The 23,828-nt window shown below is 36.9% G+C and overlaps 3 protein-coding genes across 5 annotated transcripts; 2 read left to right on the top strand and 1 right to left on the bottom strand.

Annotated features, from left to right (window-relative positions):
- Positions 1-722: 722 nt before the first annotated feature.
- LOC113699409 (protein MRG1-like) lies at positions 723-7,147 on the top strand. Of its 2 annotated transcripts, none has more exons than XM_072057250.1 (11): positions 723-1,195; positions 1,857-1,910; positions 2,018-2,031; positions 2,951-3,090; positions 3,475-3,510; positions 4,316-4,356; positions 4,840-4,941; positions 5,339-5,418; positions 5,758-5,927; positions 6,249-6,333; positions 6,631-7,147. In XM_072057250.1, exons 1-11 carry the CDS (start codon positions 1,058-1,060, stop codon positions 6,722-6,724), a joined length of 954 nt encoding a protein of 317 aa, XP_071913351.1. In that variant the 5' UTR covers positions 723-1,057; the 3' UTR covers positions 6,725-7,147. The 2 variants fall into 2 exon arrangements, with proteins under 2 accessions (XP_071913351.1, XP_027075564.1); XM_027219763.2 differs by having other exon boundaries at positions 725-1,195; positions 6,634-7,147.
- Positions 7,148-10,163: 3,016 nt separating this feature from the next.
- Positions 10,164-18,364, top strand: LOC113698933 (probable cadmium/zinc-transporting ATPase HMA1, chloroplastic). 2 transcript variants are annotated; one of them, XM_027218912.2, is made up of 13 exons: positions 10,164-11,115; positions 12,038-12,188; positions 12,276-12,460; positions 13,434-13,580; positions 13,850-14,045; positions 14,709-14,821; positions 15,208-15,446; positions 15,588-15,693; positions 16,270-16,437; positions 16,711-16,927; positions 17,416-17,603; positions 17,683-17,769; positions 17,905-18,364. In XM_027218912.2, exons 1-13 carry the CDS (start codon positions 10,627-10,629, stop codon positions 18,091-18,093), a joined length of 2,475 nt encoding a protein of 824 aa, XP_027074713.2. In that variant the 5' UTR covers positions 10,164-10,626; the 3' UTR covers positions 18,094-18,364. The 2 variants fall into 2 exon arrangements, with proteins under 2 accessions (XP_027074713.2, XP_071913349.1); XM_072057248.1 differs by having other exon boundaries at positions 10,814-11,115; positions 12,126-12,188.
- A 1,105-nt stretch (positions 18,365-19,469) lies between these two features.
- On the bottom strand, positions 19,470-21,327 carry LOC113699058 (transcription factor MYB44-like). The gene has a single exon (XM_072057249.1). It carries the CDS (start codon positions 20,988-20,990, stop codon positions 19,893-19,895), a length of 1,098 nt encoding a protein of 365 aa, XP_071913350.1. The 5' UTR covers positions 20,991-21,327; the 3' UTR covers positions 19,470-19,892.
- Positions 21,328-23,828: the final 2,501 nt, after the last annotated feature.

Genomic DNA, 23,828 nt, shown 5'->3' with positions numbered 1-23,828 from the left:
CATCTAAGGTTGAAAGTATATATACTATTGATGTATAAAAGATCAATCATTGTTATTATTTATTTATGTTGGAGATCGGGACTAATCCAACATAGAGTGAGGGGGAGGAATTTGGGATAAACAAATTATGTCTTTAATACATTGTCTAATGTGTCCTTACTTCTAAAGAGAATTAAATTATTTTAATTACTCACTTTTCTACAATCATTCCATATGTATTGAATTGCCCTCCAAGGCTTGGTCTGATGGTTGAGGTTATTGAAAATGGAGCCTTAGCTCATTGGTTCGAACCTTATTACCAGTAAGTTGTGGAGGGTGAGGAATAGTCTGCGAGGAAAATTCATATGTATTGAATTAACCACCACTTTTCCAAAAATTATATATATATATATTTTAAATTACAACAATTTAACTATTTTAAATTATTACTATTGTCTGACCAAAAAAATTATTCTAATAAATTTTAATATTTTTTTATTAAGGTGTTTTTCTAACGGGTGACTAGAAATTTTACTAACGAGTACTCTATAATTTTTGTTAATACACCTATATTTCACCTAATCAATCATGTATATACACACTAATAATTATTGTTTTCTTTTATATTTATATAATTTTTTAATTAATTTTATATTTCTAAAATTTTAATATGAAAATACATTTTAACGAGTTCACTATACAAACCGTTTATTATTATCACTGGGTGAGCCTTAATCACTAGCACATGTAACATGGGCGGAGGGAGACCCATAGAAAAGCAACATAGAGGCATACAGGCACAGCACGCACGTGACGCGGGGATTACCCACTCGTGCCTCATTTGAACGGACCAAGAAAGAGGTGGGAAACGTAAATTTTTTACTCACTAATTCGCCACCGTACGCCGCCGCGGCTAACCATTCCAAACCTGACGCTCAAGCGCTCTTGTTTGGCGTTAGGTTATCCCGCAGCCAAAGGACTGAAGCAAGCAACCTCAGCTGCTAAAACCCCATATTTTCTTGTTCCTTCTAGTCAAGATATAAATCTGATAGGGAAAAAGCGTAAAACGAAGAAGGGAATGGTGAGTTCCAAGGATGACTCAGCTAGCGACGGCGAGAACTCATCTGGCGACGTACCGGAGTCAAAGAAGTCCTGTCTGTTCTCCGAAGGCGAAAAAGTCTTAGCTTACCATGGCCCTAAAATTTACGAAGCCAAGGCATGCCCTAAAACCCTAATTTTCTCTATTTTCAGAATAGAAATTTCCATACCATTATTTTTTTTTAATTTTAAATATAGTCAACTTTTGTGCGGGGGTTTGGTGGTAATTTCAGTTTTGGTTTGCGAATCTTGCTCTTGCGATATTGTTCTATTCAATTTATTAATGTCAAATTCCTGATTATGCATCTATTTCTTGGAATTCTGTTAGGATTTGAGATCGTCTAGTGGATTTTTGTTATAAATTTCTGAATGTAGTATGAATTTTCTGTTCGCTTCCATTTCCGAGACTTGGAACTATTGGCGTAGAGACATTACTCTAGGGTTTAGGGGCAAATAATTAAGTGTAAATGAGCTTTTGGGTGAACTAATTTCTTCTTTTTTTTTCCTACAGGGTTAATCAATGCTTTAGAACTGCTTTAGTCTTACTACTTCTAATATAGCTGAGATCTGGTAACTATGTGCATTGGATTCTTTAAAATGAGCTTAACACTTTGAATACCCTTGTTTTGCACGTAGTACGTGTGTTTTAATGCCTCTATATTGTTTGAACTGCTTCTTTTCATTGTAAAGATTCTTTATTTAGCATTTCTCTTGATAGTTTATAGTTTGTCCATTAGCACTCCAAGGGCTATTTATAACTTCTACCTGCCAATTTGTAGGTTCAAAAAGCTGAAGTCCGCAAAAATGAGTGGAGATACTTTGTCCATTACCTTGTAAGTCCAATAGATAATACTTTTATCCATGTTTTCATTTTGTTTGCCTTCAGCAGAGCTTGTGTTTTAGCCATCAACCTAACACACTTCTTTTTTTTATTTTACAGGGTTGGAATAAGAAGTGAGTTGCTTCTAAAGAATTGTTAAGCTCAAAAATGGTTTTAATTATTCCATTGAAGTCTGACCCATTTCTTTCGATTTGCTCTTGCCATTTTCTGGGGCTCTCATGTAATGTCATTACGTCAAATGTGGATACTTGTGCTCTATGAGATATGAGATGCACATCAGTGTTGGCTATTAGAATTTGTCCGAGTTAGATGTTGGGTCTTGTGTTTCCTGATTAGACATTCCTTTTCCATTTAGGTTTCTTCATGTGGTTTTGACTCTGAGAAGTTATACAATGAAGCCCTGAAATAGTATGTGTTGTAATTAAATCAAATTTCTTTGAAAACTATTTTTGGAGGTATATACAGAGTATGACTTGTCATTCTGACTAAATTCTAGAGTAGCTGCCCAGCTTTCTTCAGCCTTTTATCCTAAGAATACGTGCTTAAAAAGCCATTCGTGTTTTATTTCCCATGTTAAGGCGGTTTGTATCTAACTTGGCCTTGTGAATGGGGCCAATATGTTTTTTGTAGCAGGAGTTTTGACTAGCATTTGGCTATATTGTTTGTGCCCATGTTATATACATTGATAGAGCTAGAGAAGGAGCTTAAGAAATCAAGTGTTGAAATATACATAAGCTTTTTGTACTTGATCAATCTACTAGCTTAAGACTCAGGCACAAGAATTTGGAGATTTATTTGTGTGCTAAACATACTACGTTTTTTATCCAGAAAAATATCATGCTTGTTTCATATGTGTTTGATACAGAAATGTGTAGGGAAATAGGAGAGTCTGGACAATGTATTTGGTGTAACTTTTACCTGGGAAGATAAGAAAGGAAAATGTTCTACTGAAAGGCAATGTTTGTGTGGGATTTGTGAACCAACTGTAAAGTTCATTTGTTTGTTTCTTTTTTTTTTTTGGTGGGTCAACAGTTGGGATGAATGGGTAGATGCGGGGCGCCTGATGAAATACACCGAAGAAAATGTTTTGAAGCAGAAGGCTCTTGACAAGAAAAAAGGAGTGAACACAAAATCAGGTCGATCAACACAATCGAAACCGAAAACCTCTGCAGGTATGTTACACTATCTGTGTTTTAAAGCCAACTGCAGGAAAAACCACATATATAAGACTACACCATCTGTACATCTATACTTCGTCCATCTGTACAAACATATTGACATGTTCGCCCAACCACATGCTGACATGTGCATATGTATATATCTGTAGCACATTGTGCTTTCCTTTCACATTTGTTTTATGCAAAATATTCGAAGTACCTTGATGAATGGACAGCTGATGCAAAGATTGTTGTGTCAGTTACAAATGTAGCTGAAATAAAATTGATTTTTTGATTTTCTTTCAGCTGTGGTAAAATGCCAATTTTGTATATTCTTTGAAAGCTTAATTATATGGTTCTCTTACATTCTGTGTGCTGTTTGTTTGTTGAATTCAACAGATACGAAAGTGGATAAGGAGGAAATCAAGAACACTGGTAGTGCATCTTTCTTGGATTTTGTTGGCTTGCTGTTTTAGACCTTAGCTTAATAATTTTTTTTTTTTGTCCACTGCACCAAGAAAAATCTCCTCTCTCTGGATATTTGGTGATGTTTGCATATTTGTATTGGAACCTTGGGCATCACCATCTTAAGGTATTAATATTGTTATGAAGTAGGTTATGTGTAACTGGAAAGATGGAGTGACTGGTTAAGGTAGAATTCCATATTAGTCTCTAAAGTCAGGGGTTTAGTATTACTCGAGCTTCCGAACTCTGTTTTTCATTTGATAATTTTATCTCTGTCATAATAAAGCAGATAATAATGCTGTCAAGTTGAGTGGGTGGAGTTTCGGGCACTGAAGTAGCCTAATGGCAAATATACCATATTGCCTTTTTTTTGTTGTTTGTTTATTATTCCATGTGCTTACCTGATATTTTCCTGAAAAACAAAGCTCCTGTTGGACATAATTTGTTGTTGTTTTTAGCAGCAGTTGTTCAAGAAGTTCTAAACTTTGTGAGTAGCATTGCTTTACTGAGTATATGCTTATAAAGTATAGTAATTTGGTCAATATACTCGTGTAATGGCTTCTTTTCAGATAAAGCCTTTTCTGGAATTTACTAAGATTCATGATGTGATTCAGTAAGCGGGATGCAAAGGATTGCTAAAATTCAAGGCAAATAGTTTGTTGATAATGATTTAAAAAGTTTGGGCTGCACCATATTTTAGGCAATCTTGTGATATATGTACTTTAAAGGGATTTAATTTCTCCGTGTTCCGTTTTTTCCCCTTGAAATATTGCAGCATCAAAAGGAAAGAAGCGTAAGGCTGATTCAGGACCAGAGGTTTGCTCCAGTCTATTGTTTTTATATGCAAAATGTCTGTTTATCTTTCCTATAGTATGATAGTGCCATTCTCTCATACTTGCCCAAAGCTGTTTTGTTCTCATTTCCATTTGTCACTTGGAGTTTCCTACTTACTAAAACATTTTAAATTACCCTGTATTCTTTTGAATTCTTAGATTCCGTTCTGAGGATTTTGGGCCAAAAGGCCTGCATGTTTGTCACCTTTCTAAAACGTTTGATCTCAACCCTCAGACTCAAACTAATTGTTCCTTTGTAAGTCTGTTAACTTTGATTGGGTGGTTCAAATGCAGGGGTATTTTTGTCTTCACTGTATGGTTGTGTTCTCTGTTTTGCTAGTTCTTCGCTTCCTCTTACATATCTTGTTATATGGTTTTTCCTTGGGTTAAGTTGGTTTTCATTTCAATTACTTGTGAGAGTTGTCTTTGAGATTGATTGATGAAGTTTGAATTTGTTTATTTGTAGAAGGAAAATGTATCTGCAGAGAAACTCATTAAGATTCAAATTCCATCAACTTTGAAGAAGCAACTGGTTGATGATTGGGAGTTGGTCACTCAGCAGAATAAGGTCCTCTCTCTCTCTCTCTCTCTCTCTCTCTTAAAAGAGAATTCATAACAATGGCAGTTGCATGGAAAAGAAAATTAAGTAGCATGACCCAACACCAATAATAAGGCTTGCCAGATGACTACTAGGCATGCTGTTATACAGTCTGAATGATATTGTATCAATGTTTTATTCAGCATTCAGTAATTCTATCTTATGATTTTGTGCTGACTCTGCCTTTCCTTGTCCATAAACGAAAAATATCGTCACTACAGGACAAGCAACTTTGACAATTGCAAAGCTTTACATCTCTGCTTCTTATGCTCGAGTTGAAGTAGTTTAGTTTTTGGCTTAGGTTTCTGTATTAAAGTGCTGGGCGTGGCAGTTCTCATAGAGATTGATTTATTTTTTTCGGTTGCAGTTGGTAAAACTTCCACGATCCCCCACAATTGATGATATATTGACAAAGTACCTTGATTACAGGTCAAAAAAGGATGGCATGTAAGTTTCCTTTACACCTTTGGGCTTTGTATGAAGTGTGACCTTTCTGTGTATGTTTTCTACAACACTTACTGTTGATTCCTGTTGTATTTATGAAACTTCAGTTGTTGACCAACTGAGCTTCAGTGCCTACCGTGCATAATTGACTAGTGCATATCTGAGCATTTTAAAAATCTATCAGATTCTGTTTGCAATGTTGCTCAACCATGTTTTGACAAGGTTGATATTGAGCACTTTTATGTCAAATTTTGCGCATTTGGTAAAAATTGAAGTGATTTTTAAAGGGCATGCGATTTGCTTTGTGAATTATCCCCATGAATGTGTTTCTTCTGGATTCAGGATGACTGATTCGGTTGGAGAAATTCTAAATGGACTGCGGTGTTACTTTGACAAAGCATTAAGAGTCATGCTTTTATATAAAAAGGAGCGCCAGCAGTATGATGAAGCTATTTCAGATAATGTTTCTCCATCTAGTGTTTATGGTGCCGAACATCTTTTGCGCCTCTTTGGTATGCTTTATGCTTATTTATACAACCATCTTATGTAATACTTATCATATATGGAATTGATACTATTTCACTTGCTTTAATGAGATTGAGGACCTTTTTGTTGCTAAGTAGTGAAACTGGTTATCTTTGAGGGAGGTATTCCATGTTTTTTGGAAAAAGAAAATGTTTAACATGTGTACTCAGTTCAATGCCTTTAAATTGAATGAATTACTGAGAAATTGGACTTTCAGTAGGGTTATTTCCTTAGATGCCAAATGCTGTTTTATCTTCATTACTGGCTCTATGGAGAGGAGCATTTGTCATGATTGCTCTTGTTTGCAGTAAAATTACCGGAGTTATTGGCTTATGTGAAAATTGAAGAGGAGACACAAATTCAGCTCCAGCAGAAACTGCTAGATTTTCTCAAGTATGTTTTACATAATCTTTTATTTGCTGGTTCCTATCCTTATGGAAGATTAGATTATGGATTTGTTAAGATGATGAGAATAATCATGTTGCGTATATATTTTCAATTTATAACTTTTAACACATATCATGCTTTTGCATTTCTATCAATTTTTAGTTACATCGAAGGAGGTCGTGGTGTTGATATATGTTGGTGTCACTGCGGTTATCTCTTGTGAAAGAATCAAACCTGATTTCTTGAAAGCTGTAATGCAATTCTGACTGCCTTTTTTATTGGCCTTTTTGGTGCTTGTCATAGCAGGTTTCTACAGAAAAACCAGGGCACCTTCTTTCTTTCAGCTTATGACAGCCCTAAAGTTTCTGAAGGAAGTGGAAAAGGGAAAGATAATTGATTTGGAAATGGAAGACAATTGATGATCCGCCAAGATGTTGTAACAGTAAATGGTGAATGATTATAGTTAGTTTAACACCTCTGAACAGTTGGACTTCCCCAGCGGGCCGAGCAGCTCCACCGCCATATTTGTACAGTGCTTTATTTGTTTGTTTTTTGAAACTTCCGTCCAAGTAAAGCTGTATAGCTTTTGGCAAACTCTAATGAGGATCAAGGATAACAGTCCATACCGTTAGATTTGGGTGGAGGACTTGGGATATGTTGAAATGATACATGGAGAAAGCAGCAGCATGCTCTCTATAGATTTGTGCATTCGAAGGACCAAAACTGGTCCTATGAACTATCAGTATAGGAATATCCAGTTATTGCTGTTCAATTTGTTCTACTGAGTACCTGCAATAAAAGTTCAGCTTTTTCCTTCGAATGTTTCTTTCTGAGGATTTTTGGTTTTCCGGGTAGGTACGTGTAATGAAGCTGTGTTTTACGGGGACTAACTGAACTTATGTTATAATCTAAGAGATTTAAATTTAATATCTCAAATAAGTTGAAACCAAATTCGATTACCCATTTTCTGTCGATATATGATAATAATCTGAATAAAATAATTTAGTTTATAATGATTTACATGATATAAGTTGAAACCAAAATTTAATTACCTATTTGTCTTGTTGCATCTGGTCCATTTCAGAGGATGAGTTAATCTTTAGCTAAGCATACCACTGGACTTCTATCAATTCTCAAAATCTAGTGGTTAAGATAATTGGCACATCAGCACTTAAGTAAAACTATATAATTTTGCTTTGAAGTGTACTTAATTACTAGCATTTTGATCCGTGTTATGTAAAGGTTTATATTTCAACTCAAAACAATACTACTATGAATACTTATATATTATAGGGAATTTATATTTCAATTTAAAACAATAATATATATACTTATATATTATAGTATAGGATAAAGTATATGAAAAAGGTAAAAAAATTCAAAGATGTATGTATTTAACATGTTAACAAAAGTTTATTTCGTAAATACAAAATCAAAATTTTTAAATTTAATATCTCAAATAAGTTGAAACCAAAATTTGATTACCTATTGTCTGTCGATATATGAGCACAATTTGAATAAAATAATTTAGTCTATAATGATTTACAAGATAGAGAAATTGTAAACCTATATAATAATTAAAAAATTCAAAATTCTATAAAAAAGAAAAGAATGTGGAATTAGAAACATTTTGATTTAAGGGAAAATTTCAGAAACCTCCCCTGAGATTTCTGACATTTGCACTGACCTCCCCTATCAATTTTGAAATAGCATTAACCTTCCCTAGAAAAAGTTGGAGCTAATTTAAAAGGTAAAAGTATGTGAATTTACTAAAGTACCCCCAATTGTATTTGATTTTGCCAGATGAAAGGTTTGAGTACTTTCATCAAAACCAACGTTTAATTTGTTAACAAATTAAACTAATCAAACTATCTCTGCATAGTTAAATTAATTAACTAATTAACTAATCAAACTATTTCTGCATAGTTAAACTAAATAACTATTAACTATTAACTAGTTAACTAATTAATTAATTAACTAATTAACTAATTTTTGTTTATATAATTAACTAATTAACTAAAGCTGTTGTCTGTCCGAAACTAACAAACTATTTGCATGTTAAACTAATAAACTAATAAACTAACTAATTATCTAATTAACTAATTTCTATTCATGTAATTATCTAATTAAATAATTAACTAATTAACTAATCAAACTATTTCTGCATAGTTAAACTAATTAACTATTAACTAATTATATAATTAACTATTAACTAATTATCTAATTAATTAATTAACTAATTAAATAATTTCTGTTTATCTAATTAACTAATTAACTAAAGGTGTTGTTTGTCTGAAACTAACAAACTATTTGTATGTTAAACTAATTAACTGCTTAACTAATTAACTAACTAATTGTCTAATTAACTAATTTCTGTTTATCTAATTAACTAATTAGTTAATGCGCTAATTGGTTAATTAGCTCCATAGACCAACGAAATTGGCTAAATAGCGCATTAAATATAAAACCTGCCAGTTTTCCACAAAGAGCTGGTATGTTATAGGCAAATTTTTTTTTAACTTTCATATATTTAATTTATGTTAAATACAAAACATACTAGTTTTCCTTTGGGCGCTATTTAACCAATTTTTTCCATAAAGAGTTGGTATAAAACATACTACAAAACCTGCAAGTTTTTCATAAAGAGTTGGTATGTTATACGTTATTTAACCAATTTTTCATATTTAAACAAATTTATGAAAATTAAAATAACGTATTTGAAAATTGCATTTTTATTTGGAAGAACGCATTCCTTCGACACGTTTTTCACCCCTTTGGGAAGAGACTCAAAAATCATCACCCTTTAGAAAGTTAGTTTAAAAACTCTCTCTTTTTGGGAATTTACTCCTTATTAATATAGTCACTATATTTATTTTCTAGTATTAATTTTTGTTATGATTTATGATTTTCTTATATTTTATTAAAAAAGTTAATAACTATTGTAGTTACAATTATGAAGATGTTAATTTGTCATATGTGTAATTCTTTTGTTTTATAAGAATTGTTAGATCAGGGATAATTTTGAAATTTAATTACATTTAATTCCGAAACACTCATCAAACCAAGCTAGATATTGAAATGAAAAATATGTTGCATTTATACCCCCTGAACTTGCTTGATCCTTAATTATCTCACTTCTACAAATAATTTTTTAATGGGACATCAAGCCTCATGGGAGGTTTCTGCAACGAATTGTTCCTGTTCAGAGGTGCTGAATGCCATTTCTAAACCTAGAGGGGAGGTCAGTGCAAGTGTCAGAAACCTCAGGGGAGGTTTTTGCAATTATCCCTTGATTTAACTATCCTAAAAACCCTCTCTACAATACATACATACATACATATATATATATATATATATATATATATATATATATATATATATATATATATATATATTATCGAAGCAACTGTAAAATCAAAATCAGAAATACCAAGTAAGACTACTACTAACTGGTAAAAGACATTTACGATGGCTTGAATGGGGTAGATAAAAAATTCTGAATGAATGAGCACATTCTGTGGCAAAGATGGCGATACCACTAGCACACCCTTTGGATCAAAATATTTAGGAAATCGATCTATTTCAGGAGCGGAAGCAGTTTTCATCAAATCCAAAAGAAGATTTTGAGTGGGAAAAAGAAGGGTTGAGCAAATATACACAAAAATAAAGAGAGGGTTAATGTTGTATATATTTATAGTGTATATCGTTAGCATATCGAAAAATAATTTAAAATTAAAAAGAAATTCTTTCAAAAAAAAATTAAAAAGAAGAAAATAGAGTGGGCAATTTGACGCTTATGTCGAAATCTACTTCAGTTCATTTCGACATCAGTTTATATCGTAGGGGAAAAAATAAAAAATAAAAAAAAAGTGAGCGCTCCTCTCTTCTGCAAAGTGCAAACTGAATGCCATCGGCCATCCTCCTACCTCTGGCCTCCTACCCACCAGTCCCACTCCCTCTCCCCCTTTCCCTCTCCCGTCCCGTCCCTTCCCCTTCCATCCAGTGCAATACACTAGTGCACTATTCGCTAGTGTAATACACAGTGCCATATTCACTAGTGCAATACACAGGCAAGGTATCCACCTACTTTGCTTTCCATCACTCATAGTCTACTAGTCCACACTTCATTAACCCAAAAAAGGGAGAAGCTGCTGACTATAATTATGATCGTAATTTGGATGGTTACTGCTCCTCCAGGCTCCAGCAGTTTGTTTCTTCAATCACTGGCAATGTCCTAGTTGATGTCGATTTCTTTACAAATTTGATTCTCTTCTCTAATTCAAGCTGCCCTGTTCAAACATGGAAGCCTTTCGTCTACAACCCAAAATTACCTTCACCCAATTGATCCTCCCTACCCACCAAAATATCACTAGAAAAGCTATCAAAGTCAAACCCCAGTTTTCACTTTTTTCCCCCTTTAATCTCCGCCTCAAACCCAAACCCTCCCTAATCTCTCCTCGCAAGCTTACTTTTGTAACCCCAATCAATTGCAAGCACCATGACGAACATCTTCATGAATCTCACCACCACCATCACCATCACCACCATGGTCATCACGATGATGTGGGGTCTGAGGTGAAGCTAACCAAATCCCAGTTGGCGTTTCTGAATTTCGCCAGGGCGGTCAAATGGACCCAATTGGCCAACTTCTTGCGAGAGCATTTGGAGTTGTGCTGCTGCTCCGCTGCTCTGTTCATTGCGGCTGCTGCTTCCCCTTACTTGGCCCCCAAGGCTGTTGCCAGGACTCTCCAGCAAGTTTTCACTCTCGTTGCTTTTCCTCTTGTCGGGGTAATACTCATTTTCTTCATTTTGGATTCCTTCAATCTTCATTACTTGCTACTATTAAGACTGCGAGTTTGAAGCACTTAATTGAACCCCTATCTGACTATCTTCTTTTTGTCGAAGAGAAGATAGGGAGATAGGGGAGAGGGGTACTTGGTTTTGGACATGGTTTTGTACCTTATGACCTTTAAGTCCTTGTTTGTGTGTGTAAATGAACTATGGCTTGCTAAAAAGAAGCAATTTTTGACATGATTTTGTTCCTTTTGACTTTTAAGTTGTTGTTCGTGCAAATGGTTGAATGGGAAAATTACTGTGTTAGTGAATGATCGTGCTAAGTTTCATCGATGTGTATGAACTGACCTTTTTAGCTCATTGCGGCTAACTGAATACTTTAACTAAGCTTCATGATTATCATTTTGTCTTTTTTTAGTGGGCAAAATATGTTTTCTTAGTTGATTTTAATCCCTATTTGTGTGTTTGACATTGAATACTTTTAGAGGCTACATGTTATCTCATGACAGCGCAAGAAATCCTTACGGCTTTAATCTTTTTTTGAATGGTTCTGAGATTATGTCCTAGGTGGAACATTGGGGGATATCTGCAATTGATTAGATTAGAAGACCCTGTTTTCACAATTCTATTCTACCTTTTAATTCTTATTAAGCCTGTACCTTTCCTATATTAGAGAAGCCACTACAGGTTAATCAGCAATTTCCTTTTGTTTTCCCTGCATTGAATTGAAGGTTATAGAATGTCAACACTTTTTAATCATCCTTATGCACTAAAAAACTAGTTTGGATATTGTGTGTCTTTGTAGGCATTTATTGTTATCAGCATGCTGTTGATTTCTTAACTTAAGGCTAGGGACCTGTAACTGTCTATTTACTGTATTTTGAAATTGGTTATCTTTGGAATTTTTTTCTGTCAGGTCTCAGCATCATTTGATGCTATAATGGACATAGCGGGGGGGAAAATTAATATTCATGTACTAATGGCCCTTGCGGCCTTTGCATCAGTTTTCATGGGGAACTTCTTGGAAGGAGGCTTGCTTCTGGCAATGTTTAATTTGGCTCATATAGGCAAGTTTCTTGTACAAGATTAGATAGCAGAAGCTTGAATCTAGCTATAAATGAAGTTTCTGTAGGTTGAATATTTGGATTTTGCAGCTGAGGAGTACTTTACTAGCCAGTCAAAGATTGATGTCAAGGAGTTGAAGGAGAATCATCCAGAATTTGCTCTCGTGTTGGATACAAAATATGGAAAACTGCCTAGTTTTTCAGACTTGACATATCACGAAGTCCCTGTGAATGATCTGGAAGTTAACTCATATATATTAGTCAAAGCGGGTGAGGTTCGTACTTGAAAATATTATAGCCTTATCTTCATCTGCTACTTTTCCCTGTGAATGATGACATTGAAGTCCCTCACTTTAATTTGTCCATAAAAAATTTTTTTGCCCTTAAATTCTTTCTTGATTCTTTGTTGCCTTCGTTTTCATTTTTGTAGAGATCTTATTACGTGAATTTTTGTCAATGAAATATTTTATGCTTTTCTGTTTGATTTTTGATGATGTAGCTGGTGAAAATAGTGTATTATGCACTACAAAAGGAAGGTTGTAGGTACCTTATCTAATAATCTTGGTTTCATCTTTGTTGTTAAAGTTCCACTGCCTACACAAAGGATGTTTACAAGAAGAATAAAAAGGAAATTCATATTGTTTGATCTATTGAATGTATATGGATAACCATATCAGTGTGGGGTGGAAAAAGAATCGGACAATATACTGAGCTCTTTGCTTTCACACACTAACATCTTCAGATACTTTTCTGTAGGCAATTTATTGATCTTAGAAAATTGTAGTACTACTATTTTTATTGTGTAATGCTTATAAGATGTGCCTAACCTGCAGTTTTATTTTATCATGATGAATAGTTTAACCTCTTGCTTTAATACTTGTTTATTAGCTAAAACTCATGCCTAATGTCAAAATCACTTAGTGACATTGTGTTCTGGTTTCAAAACTAACTTGTCCTGACTTTGTCATAGCAGAAGAGGCCTGTTTTTGTCTTCACTGCTTGTCTCAAGACTGAAAACTTCGTTCATTGTCCCAGCTTCTCATACTTGGCATGACAGTTCACCATTGACCAAGTTTCCATTTTGAGGATTAATACCTGCACAATTATTATTTCCTCTTTTCCTCTTTTCCTTATGTTTTATGCAGAATTTGGGTTACGTTAGTTTCCTTCTGTTCTATTTTTGTACAAATGTGTTCTTTACATGACTGTCTAGAACCTTCATTGATACTGGTTTGTTGATATAAACAGTCAGTTCCAGTGGATTGTGAAGTTTACCAAGGTAGATCAACAATTACAATTGAGCATTTGACTGGGGAAGTCAAGCCAATTGAAAGAAAAACTGGGGACAGCATTCCTGGCGGAGCAAGAAACTTGGACGGTATGATGATAGTAAAGGTAAGGACTGTTTTTCCAACACTCCCAGTAAAATACTAAATAAGTAAATACTTTCAGATATACATATGCGTAAGGTATGTTCCTGCTGGTTTTTGACATATGGGACATATTCCCATGTGTTCTTTTAGGTGGCATATTCTCATGTTCGAAATTATAATAGTAGTCTCCAGTAGTTTGTGATAAGATGAAATTTTTATTTTGTTTTTTGATTTTTTTACCTTAAAGCTGTTTTAAATCATCGTACTCCTTCCTCATTTCAACCCCTGTAGGCAAAGAAAACATGGAAAGAATCTATGCTTAGCAGGATTGTCCAGCTGACTGAAGAAGCTCAGCTAAGCAAACCAAAGCTCCAGAGGTGGTTGGATAAATTTGGTGAGATCTACAGTAAAGCAGTTGTATTTTGGTCTATAGCTGTTGCACTCCTTGGGCCACTTATTTTCAAGTGGCCATTGGTTGGCACGTCAGGTAACTTTTAGGATCTTCATTTTCCTATTTTATCGTTAATGCCGGAATATCCAAAATGCTTACCTTGATCTAGATTTCGTTTGAGCTAATCGTACTCTGTTAGCCCATCGCATGAAGAGGGCTAAAAACTCAAGATAAGGAACTTGTGGAGGTCGTTTGTTATCCATGTTGAGTTTACACTATTTCTTCATCAGCAACATTTTATAGGAAGAATTTGAAATTTTGTGTAGATCAATGAAGTCTTGTTGTATACTGTGTTCAGTGGCTAAGGAGGAACGATTGTCATGTGTTAATTGAAATATACTAAAAAATAACATTCACGGTCGCCTTTTAACTATGCTCTTTGCTCTTTTATGTAATCAATACAATTGAGGACGCTTCACACTGTCTAAAGGCTTCTCATATGACATTGCTATCTCAACTAGCACTGAAACTTTGCTATCATTAACAAGTTAATGGAAGTTGTAAACCAGCTCTGGCATTATAAATATAGTTAGATGATGGTGTCTTGGACTTTTGCAGACCTAGACCTGGCTCTGGAAGTAATTTTTCCTTGATTTTTTTTGAATGTCCACATTTATAATAGTAATGTCCTTTGACTGTAATATGCAGAGGATGAATTCATAGCATACTGGGTTATAGTTATGTATTTTATGACTGTAGTTTGCAGAGGATCAATTTATAGGGCATTGGGGCTGATGGTGGCCGCATCACCATGTGCACTAGCTGTAGCACCTTTGGCCTATGCCACGGCAATTAGTGCCTGTGCTAAAAAGGTATTTGCTATCCCATACACATTTACATTGAAGTCCTATTATGGTTTGAAAGGTTGTCTATGGGTCAACCACTGTATTTATACCTAATTTATCACAAGTTCTTGCAATTTTTTTTAAGTATCTGAATATAAATACCATTATAACAGAACTGTTGATATACCAGCCCTTCTTGTCCTAAGAATGGGGGTATCTTGTTCTTCTACCTTGCCTGATGGCAAAACAAATTATGAGGAACTAAGCTATTGATCTACTTTTACCTACGCTTCATGTTTGCAGGTTTTTTAAAGAGCAATATCTCTAATAATGGCAGCATCAAGCTTTTATAATGTGTACTAGCACCTTGAAAATGACTTAATATGATTCTACACTATCAATTTGGCTTACAGGGATTACTGCTCAAAGGTGGACATGTTTTTGATGCTCTAGCATCTTGCCACACTATTGCGTTTGACAAAACTGGTACCTTGACAACTGGAGAGTTCACATGTAAAGCAATTGAACCTATACATGGACATCTCAGGAATGCTGAAAAACAACTTGCTTCATGTTGTGTACCCAGCTGTGAAAAAGAAGCGCTTGCTGTGGCTGCTGCGATGGAGAAGGGTACTACTCACCCAATTGGAAGGTTTTTAATTAGCTGGAGAATGTTTTTTATCCCTCAGATTGCTTAACTATGCTGTCTGAATGGCTTCTCTGATGAGTGCAACTGTCATGAATTGTTGATTTTTATGTTTTGCAACATTAGCTGTTTTTGTTTGTGATGCAGAGCTGTTGTGGATCATAGTGTGGGAAAAGATCTTCCTTCTGTTTCTGTTGAAAGCTTTGAGAATTTGCCTGGTAGAGGTCTTTTTGCAACATTATCTAGCATTGAGGTAGTGTTATATTTTAGCATTTGGTTAACTAGTTGTTTATGTTGACTTACATCTAGAGATTGAACTGTTATCCAATTTTTGGGTCAAACACATGCCCTTCTCATTTTACCGGCACTGCTAACTTTTCTTTGTTTGCTCTGACTTCTGTTTTGGATGTGGTATTCTATTGAGTTTGTTGTGCTTCTAGGAACTATTTGCAAACTTCTGCCATGCTGGCCACCATAAAATGGAATAATTAGTGATCTTCTTCGATTATCAACTATGATGCACTAAATACATCAAAATCTTCACATTCTGGATTTTTTACTTAATTCCTTTTTCCCCCTTGCGACAGACATGCTGCATGAATTTCTAACTTTTCATATACTCCACCAAGTAATTTTGCCATGGGTATCTCCTATATGGGGTTATGCATCATGGTCCTTTGAAGATTCATGGTAGTCATTTTTCATTATGTGTTTCAGTATTCTGGCATGACGATTGAATTTAAGTTCCTTTCCTAAAGATCTTCTCAGTTTGTCACTGCTTTATTCAGGTCGAAATCATTTAATTCTTAGGATTTTGTAATGTTCACAGCCAGGACTTGGTGACGGTAAAACATTAAGAGCTTCGCTGGGCTCTGTGGATTACATTGCTTCGCTTTATAACTCTGAAGACGAATCAAGTAAAATTAAGGATGCAGTGAGCGCTTCTACTTACGAAGGCGATTTTGTTCGAGCTGCTCTATCTGTTAATAATAAGAAGGCAAGCTTTTTTTCCCTGGATATGCATAATTGTTAAATAAATGTAGTTAACTCTTCGTGTGTTTTGCAAATGGATTTGGATACCTCTTAAAACCTATTGAAATGGGCACTAGTGGATTTTCTTAGTCACATTCAAGTTTGGTGACTTAGTTCTGAGATAAGAATTAGGATTATGAGTTGGCATCGGATATCTCCATGCGCATGTTGTAGTGAATTGTTATGCAGACTTCTTTACCGTATGATGCTAAATCTGGGTTGAATTTGGGGACTACAGGTGACCCTTTTTCATTTTGAAGATAAGCCTCGACCTGGAGCTTTTGATGTTGTCCGGGTATTAAAAGATCAAGCAAAGCTCCGTGTAATGATGTTAACTGGTGACCACAAGTCAAGTGCGCGGAGAGTGGCCAATGCTGTGGGTATCGATGAGGTATACTGCAGCCTTAAGCCAGAGGATAAGCTGTATCATGTGACAAGTATATCTAGAAATACAGGTGATATTTACATTCTGTTTAATTCATCATGCTGAATCATCTGCTGCCTTCCACTAATAGAGATGTAAAATATTTTTGGCGTCAGTAAGAATTATATATCTGGTTTCTTTTCTTCAATTTGACTTTTAGTCAAGGCAGTGGACAAACCACAGGCCAGATGAGATTTCCACTGAATCAGCAATTGAATGCTATGTGAATTTATGCAGTATAAATTTTTTTGTGAAGCGTCATTTAGAAAAAAATATGTTGGAATATGTGGTGAAGATCTTATACATGTAAGATTTCTTCATTCTTCTGAAATGAAAAATTACTTTTTCTATGCTATATGTAAGATTTAACATTTTAACTCCATCAAATGACTTGCTCTCACCGTATGCCTATTCACGAGGCTTTGTGTTTTTACAACCTTGGAATTCCAATCAAAGCATCGTGTTGCTCAAATTCTTGCATTTTAGTTCATTAATATTTGCCTTGAATATTCCCGACAGGAGGCGGGCTTATAATGGTTGGTGATGGTATCAATGATGCCCCAGCCCTGGCTGCTGCAACTGTGGGTATTGTGCTAGCAGGTCGGGCCAGTGCAGCTGCTGTTGGGGTTGCAGATGTGCTATTGCTCCAGGACAACATTTCTGGTGTCCCATTTTGTATAGCGAAATCTTGGCAAACAACTTCCCTGGTAGGTTTTCCTTTTCCCTTTTCATTGCAAATATGTATATGCTTCGTCAACCTAATATTGGCTGCAACACCCGTTGCAGGTCAAGCAAAACGTGGCCCTAGCTTTATGTAGCATTGTAGTGGCATCTCTTACGTCAGTTTTGGGATACCTTCCATTGTGGTTAACGGTATGAATCAACTTGTAAACGGTCTGCTGCAATACATTATAGGCAATGGAGATGGTATATACTCCGACCATAAGAAATGCCTGAGAACAAAATGTTTTCACATGTTGCCTTTTTTTGTTGTTGATGATTTTGCAGGTGCTTCTGCATGAAGGTGGTACTCTGCTTGTTTGTCTCAATTCCATCCGGGCTTTAAATCCCCCAACATGGTCATGGAGAGACGACATTCCACAACTTGTTAACAAATGGAGATCTGTAGTTATGTTTGTGATGGGTGTCAGCCACCCGGAAACCCAAAGCGCAGCACAGGCGGCGGCACCCTCGTGATGGATGGATGGATGGATGTACCGCCTGGAGTCATTCAGTTGGAAGCCATAACCCTCCAGGCTTTTGTGAATATTATAGGTAGAAGGAGGACCATATTCATTTTGGAGCTGTGGATAGCTTTTAGAAACAAGACAGACATTATTAGTTGTCAACTGTAAATTTCTCTCCAACAGACGATTTTTGATGGCGACATTGACCTTGATCAAATCAGGAAATGACGACATCTCCTATTTTTCTTGTGTCCCAATCAAATTCTGTTGCGCTGCGATCATTATCCTCTCCTCTTTGGATTTTGATATTTAATTGTGGAATTGCAAGTTGCTTTAAAATCCTTGAGCTTCCCGGATGCATAAAAATAGCCCAACTGCAAAGGTGACGCAGTTCATGTACTTGTTCGCGTTGACACGGAACCACACACGGAAGAGATGAGAGAGACGGGGAGTCCAACGCGCACGCTGCAGCGATCCGATCCGATCCGATCCGATCCGATCCGATATGTAAAAAATTGCAGTTGGTGCGGTTACGTCCTGGACTCTCTCTCTCTGTTCTGTGCGACTTTGAAAGTTCTCAAGGGTGGATCGGATCTCTACCAGTATTGTATTGTATAATTGCTTTGCTTATATGGGTCATATGGTTGAGCTGGCCATTGCAACTCAAGCGAGAGAAGATAATTTGGATTTTGAAGCTTCAATTAAAAGTGGCTACTCTGTTGTGGGTTACCATCGTATCTGTTAGCAGTGTCCACAGAGTCCTTCCATAATCCGATTATGGAATTTGTCCATTTCAAATCCATCATTAATACTAGAGGTAGCAGCAAGTATTTGTCACTCGACATTTTATGATTCTAGAATTAATTCCGATCAGGACGCTTCAGCTTTCAGTCTCTCTCTCTCTAATGCCCAAAAAGAACACAGATATATCATCATCTATGCGCTGTCACAATTTTTTACTGATAGGGTAATTCTGTGGCCGGGGGATTATCACCATTCAGTCCCTCTCACAACACTAGCAGTAGCGGTGCAATTTACTGCCTTGACAGTCCATTTTATCAAAAGTCCTTTGGGCTTGGAAAAAAGTCCATTTTATCCTGTCACCAGGGATCCCAGCTGTAATCTTCTTTCTTAGCTACACCGCTATCGCTATTGGTAGGATAGGATAGACGCTAACTAGAAGAGCAGAGCAGCGACAAAACTTTCCTCTACTTTTTCACCGTCTTGCTTTCAGTTCCCCCACCTTTGATTATTCTTTCCAGATTTCCGGGCTGCTTAATAATCATTACCACTGCCCACAGTTATCAAACTCAAAATGGCCAAAATTTTCAAAACAAAACAAAACAAAAAAAAAATCCACAAAACTAGTAAAGTGATATCCGAGCATGCATACAAAAAGCTTAAGATTGATTGAAATTTTAAAATTAGGTTTTTTTTTTCTCTTTTTTTGGGGTACTTCACATTTTCTGTCCCATGTTTTCTGTTCCTAAACTGCCGGAGCTACAATTTTTTAAGGGCGAAAAAAAAAATGAAAGAAAATAAACTTAATTCTTTTGTGCAGGGGGGTTTTTTTTTTTGGGGGGGGGGGGGGGGGTGTTTGTTTCTCTCCCGGTTCTTTCCCAAACTCTCTTCACTCTGCTATCTTCCCCCTTGCCTACTACGCCTCCTCTCTCTTCTGTACATAGGCCAAAATCGTCTCTTTCCATCATTCTTATGAAGGCCCATTTGGGACTGAGAAACCGAAACAAAGGTCGTTTCTTTCTCGAACATCCCAGAAGCTTCAACTGATCAAATTTCAACATCTTACCCTCAATCGATCTTGTTGATTCCAACACGCTTGACGGCCGCATTCCTAAACCCCTCATTAGCAACAGAGGCCTGCTGCATGCACATCCCCATCCCCATCCCGCCGTGCATCATCATCATCTGCTGCTGCTGCTGCTGATGCTGATGCTGTTGAGGAAGATTCTGCTGCTGCTGCTCCATTCCCATCATGTAGTTTCTCACCTCGTTCCTTATCATCTCTTGCATCACCGCCAACAACTCCCCGGTGAAAGGAACAAATACCTTATCCTGCGGCTGAACCTGAGACCCAAAAGCTATTTGTTTACGGCCGTTCTGCTGGTCAACCGGTGCTGGTGGTGATGGAGGCGGGGGAGGAGGAAGGAGTTGAATCGGAACCTTTGGTTGAGTTGAGTCGGTTGAGCGGGTGGACGCCTCGGTGGAGTCAACTCCAGGTAAGGAGAGGCTCAAAGAAGTAGGAGGATCAGTAATGTTTTCCGAAGTCGTCTCCACCACCTGATGAGGAGGCAAAACGGGGCCAGCCCTAGCAACGGGTTTAAATACGTGAGAAGAGGAGGTATTGGGAAGGCTGGAAGAGCTGACGTCGGAGCCGGACGGACTGCCCGGGTTCAAGGACAAGCCACCCGAGACGTGTCCGCCGGACCCAGTGCTGGCGGTTCTCTTCAAGGGTTGGTGGTGGTGGTGGAGTGGAAAGTCGTTGGTAGCTTCGTCGGAGGAAGTGATGGAAGAGCACTTTCTCTTGAGAGTGGAATTCCAATGATTCTTGATGGCGTTATCGGTGCGACCGGAGAGCAGTCGGGCTATGGTGGCCCATTTGTTGCCGAACTTGGCATGAGCCCGGATGATGGCGTCATCTTCCTCGGGAGTGAAGGCTCGGTGCTCGACTTGAGGAGAAAGCTGGTTACACCAGCGTAAGCGGCATGACTTGCCGGATCTTCCCGGAATGGACTTGCTAATCAAGGACCAGTTTCTAGGTCCATGCTTTTGAACCAGTTGTTGCAAGAGATCATCCTCTTCGGGACTCCACGGACCTTTGATTCGATCAGCATCTTTTCTCACGGTAATAGTAGTACTAGCACTGATATTATTGTTTATATTTGCCATTGCCCTTTTTTTTTTTTTTTCCTCTCAAAGCAAGAAGAACATGTAATCGGATATTCTGGGTAGTAGAGAGAGATGATTTAAGTTAGAGAGAGAAGAGAAGAGAAAAGAGAGAGGGGCAGTTTGTTTTGGTTTAGTGTTTCTTAGAGAGATATGAGTTTGAGAGGGACGGAAATGGGAGTGGTGGGATTGTGGGTTTATATATATCTGAGAGACAGAGGGGTAGAGAGTAGCACTCTACCGTAATATATGAGGGGGGAAGAGATAGGGTTGAAGGAGGACAAGGAGAGCGGGGGGTTGACCGGTTAGACGGGTGAGAAACGGGGACAGGGAGGGAGACGAGGGGGGGGGGGAGTTGGTTATGGTGGGCGTTATGGGCACCGCTATTTCGAGGCAAGCGGTTGAAATGAACAGAGGGGTGCGGGGCGCTGGGGATGGGAGGGGTATTGGGGGATTTGGGATACAGCTGGCAAACGGACACGCGTCACGTCCGACCACCTGCACTGATTTACACATAAAAAAAAAAACTAATCGAATCGTACGTAGTCTTCTCATTTGATTTTCTTTTTCTTTTTTCCACTTTTACGTTTTTTCTCAAACGCTCCCTCTCTCTCCCTGCGTTCGTTGGATTGAAGTTTTTTGACCCCCGAAAAAAAAAAAATCATACTTTTTGCGATCGCATTTGCCAACAAACTCTTTTTATTTTATATATATATATATATAGATAGAGTCATTACTATAAATTTTTAATACTATATTTTTTTAAATAAAAAATTTAGAAGATGGCAATTCATACAGGACCTAAGCCCATTACAGTTGGTATTGCACTCGCTTGCCTTTTGGGCTCTTTCAATTGGGAATATCTAATTTTTTGTTTTTGTACATGCTGCTCGTAACAATAACAGAGTGAGTGGATATAATCGGAGGTGGCAAAACGGGTAGAAAAAGAAAAAAGACGAAGAAGTACTTAGCTGTATTTATTTTATTGAATTTTTGTAGCTCTGGTGCGTCCCTACCTACTGTACACTCCTGGCAGTAGCGGTAGCGGTAGGAGGAAGAAAGAAAAGAGAGGGAGCCGATCAGCTTTGACCGAAGGGAGAGAGGGAGGGCCAGGCTGGCGAGCATTTTCGCTTTCGTGTGGGTGGGAAGGATATTATGCTATGAGATATATGTTAACTCCCCACCGGGGGCCCAATATTTTAATATATATATTTTTTAAAATTTTAGGTGTACTCTAATAATAAATTGAAAGTAAAAAGAAAATCAAAACGGCCGCACGGAATTGCTGAGCTGGCAGAAAACGACAAGATTGGTCGCCTAATCGGAGGGCGAATCATTACTGCTATCCTGTCAGTCCAGCCTGTGATATTTTAAATCTCTCTCTCTCTCTCTCCCTCTCCCTCGACTTCATCTGCTACTACTTTCTCTCCCCCCCCCCTCTCTCTCTCCTTGTAACGGCTTCCCACCCAATTTCTTTTCACACCTTTCTCTCCTTCACAGGCTGTAACCTGTAACCGGTCAGTCGGTTACCTCTCTCCCATTCCTTTTTCATGGAGTAGTAAGCAAAAAATCTAATGTACTCCCTAACCCTAGGGGGAAAAAAAAAAGAAAACTAAAATTAGAAAGAAATTGTACGGATTCAGGTAATCCCACGCTTGCATACACGGTTCCCAAAGCCCAGCGACTTTCCTACAGCCTTCCTCCTCACCTTTAATTAATCAATCCTCCCCTCAAATAAACCCAACATAATTGCTTTGATTGATTAATTTATACGGATTCCATCCCCACTAAATCTCTCTACTACCCCGTACAATTCAACGCCCCCAGCCCTCCCGCCCCAAAAAAAATAATAAAAACTAAAAAAAATTTGCGTCTAACATACCTAAATTTGTGAGTGATTGACAGATAAAACTTAAAAATGAGGGAGACGGTGGCGGAGGGCCGGGTTCGGGCGTTACGGGGGCAGCAGGGGGTAAAATATATGTTAGAAGTGGTCGGTATCTGCTACGGCAACTCGTAGTCGTATGTAGTGCCTACAACCCACCTGCCTATTACTCGTGCCCCCTACTGTTTGGTAGCGCTACACTTTTTTCCCCTGCTACTAACAATCTACTCCCTAAATTGATTCATGGATTATTATTTTATTGAGTTTTTTTTAATAAAATTATATACTGTACTAATTTAATGTATGTAAAAAAAAAAGTGATTGAAATAATTTAATTCCAAAAGATATAGAACTCTTTTAGAAAAAAAAAATGACAATTCAAATAAGATCGTTTCAATTAAAATAATACTATAGATCCGAGCAATTGAATCCCTATAAAAGTTATGAAATTCGTGTATAGTATCCAAACACCTCCTACTTGATTTCTTTTGAAAAATACTACTCTTATGATTAGTTCTTTGTGTGGATAGATTTACCAATCACAAAAAATTATGAATTCCTATGGCACGGTGAAATTATGAATTCCTATGGCACGGTGAAATACTATGTTGATCAATGATAGATATAATACAAAAATGTGAGTGATTGATGTCTCTATTTGTTAAAACAGAGAGCTTTTAGGTTTTGTTGATATAGAACACAATAACTTTTTTTATCTCTCGCTTTTAAAAGTGTAATTTTACGTCTATTACAAATTTACATTGATCAAATTTGATTCTTACCTAAATTTCTGACTAGTTTTTAGTTGAAACCCAACACGTGTCTTGCATATAATTATTTTTGAATGACAAAATTATTAAATCAAATTTTACATAATCTGGTCCATAGTTCCTCACATTTCACAAAATAAATTTTTCATCACTCACATTTCATAATATGAATTTTTTTATCCCTTA

Source organism: Coffea arabica, chromosome 7c, assembly GCF_036785885.1.
Source record: "Coffea arabica cultivar ET-39 chromosome 7c, Coffea Arabica ET-39 HiFi, whole genome shotgun sequence".
Taxonomy (NCBI): domain Eukaryota; kingdom Viridiplantae; phylum Streptophyta; class Magnoliopsida; order Gentianales; family Rubiaceae; genus Coffea; species Coffea arabica.
The sequence above is the reverse complement of the archived record's forward strand: the minus strand, read 5'-3'. Positions and strand labels throughout refer to the sequence as shown.

Bases quoted from the DNA above. Each gene is read 5' to 3' on its own strand.
- LOC113699058 (XM_072057249.1), bottom strand. From the start codon at position 20,990: ATGGCAAATATAAACAATAATATCAGTGCTAGTACTACTATTACCGTG.
- LOC113698933 (XM_027218912.2), top strand. From the start codon at position 10,627: ATGGAAGCCTTTCGTCTACAACCCAAAATTACCTTCACCCAATTGATC. The intron at 16,438-16,710 runs GCAAGCTTTTTT...TGGGGACTACAG, and splicing joins TATCTGTTAATAATAAGAAG to GTGACCCTTTTTCATTTTGA. The intron at 17,770-17,904 runs GTATGAATCAAC...ATGATTTTGCAG, and splicing joins ACCTTCCATTGTGGTTAACG to GTGCTTCTGCATGAAGGTGG.
- LOC113699409 (XM_072057250.1), top strand. From the start codon at position 1,058: ATGGTGAGTTCCAAGGATGACTCAGCTAGCGACGGCGAGAACTCATCT. The intron at 3,091-3,474 runs GTATGTTACACT...TGAATTCAACAG, and splicing joins GAAACCGAAAACCTCTGCAG to ATACGAAAGTGGATAAGGAG. The intron at 5,419-5,757 runs GTAAGTTTCCTT...TTCTGGATTCAG, and splicing joins AGGTCAAAAAAGGATGGCAT to GATGACTGATTCGGTTGGAG.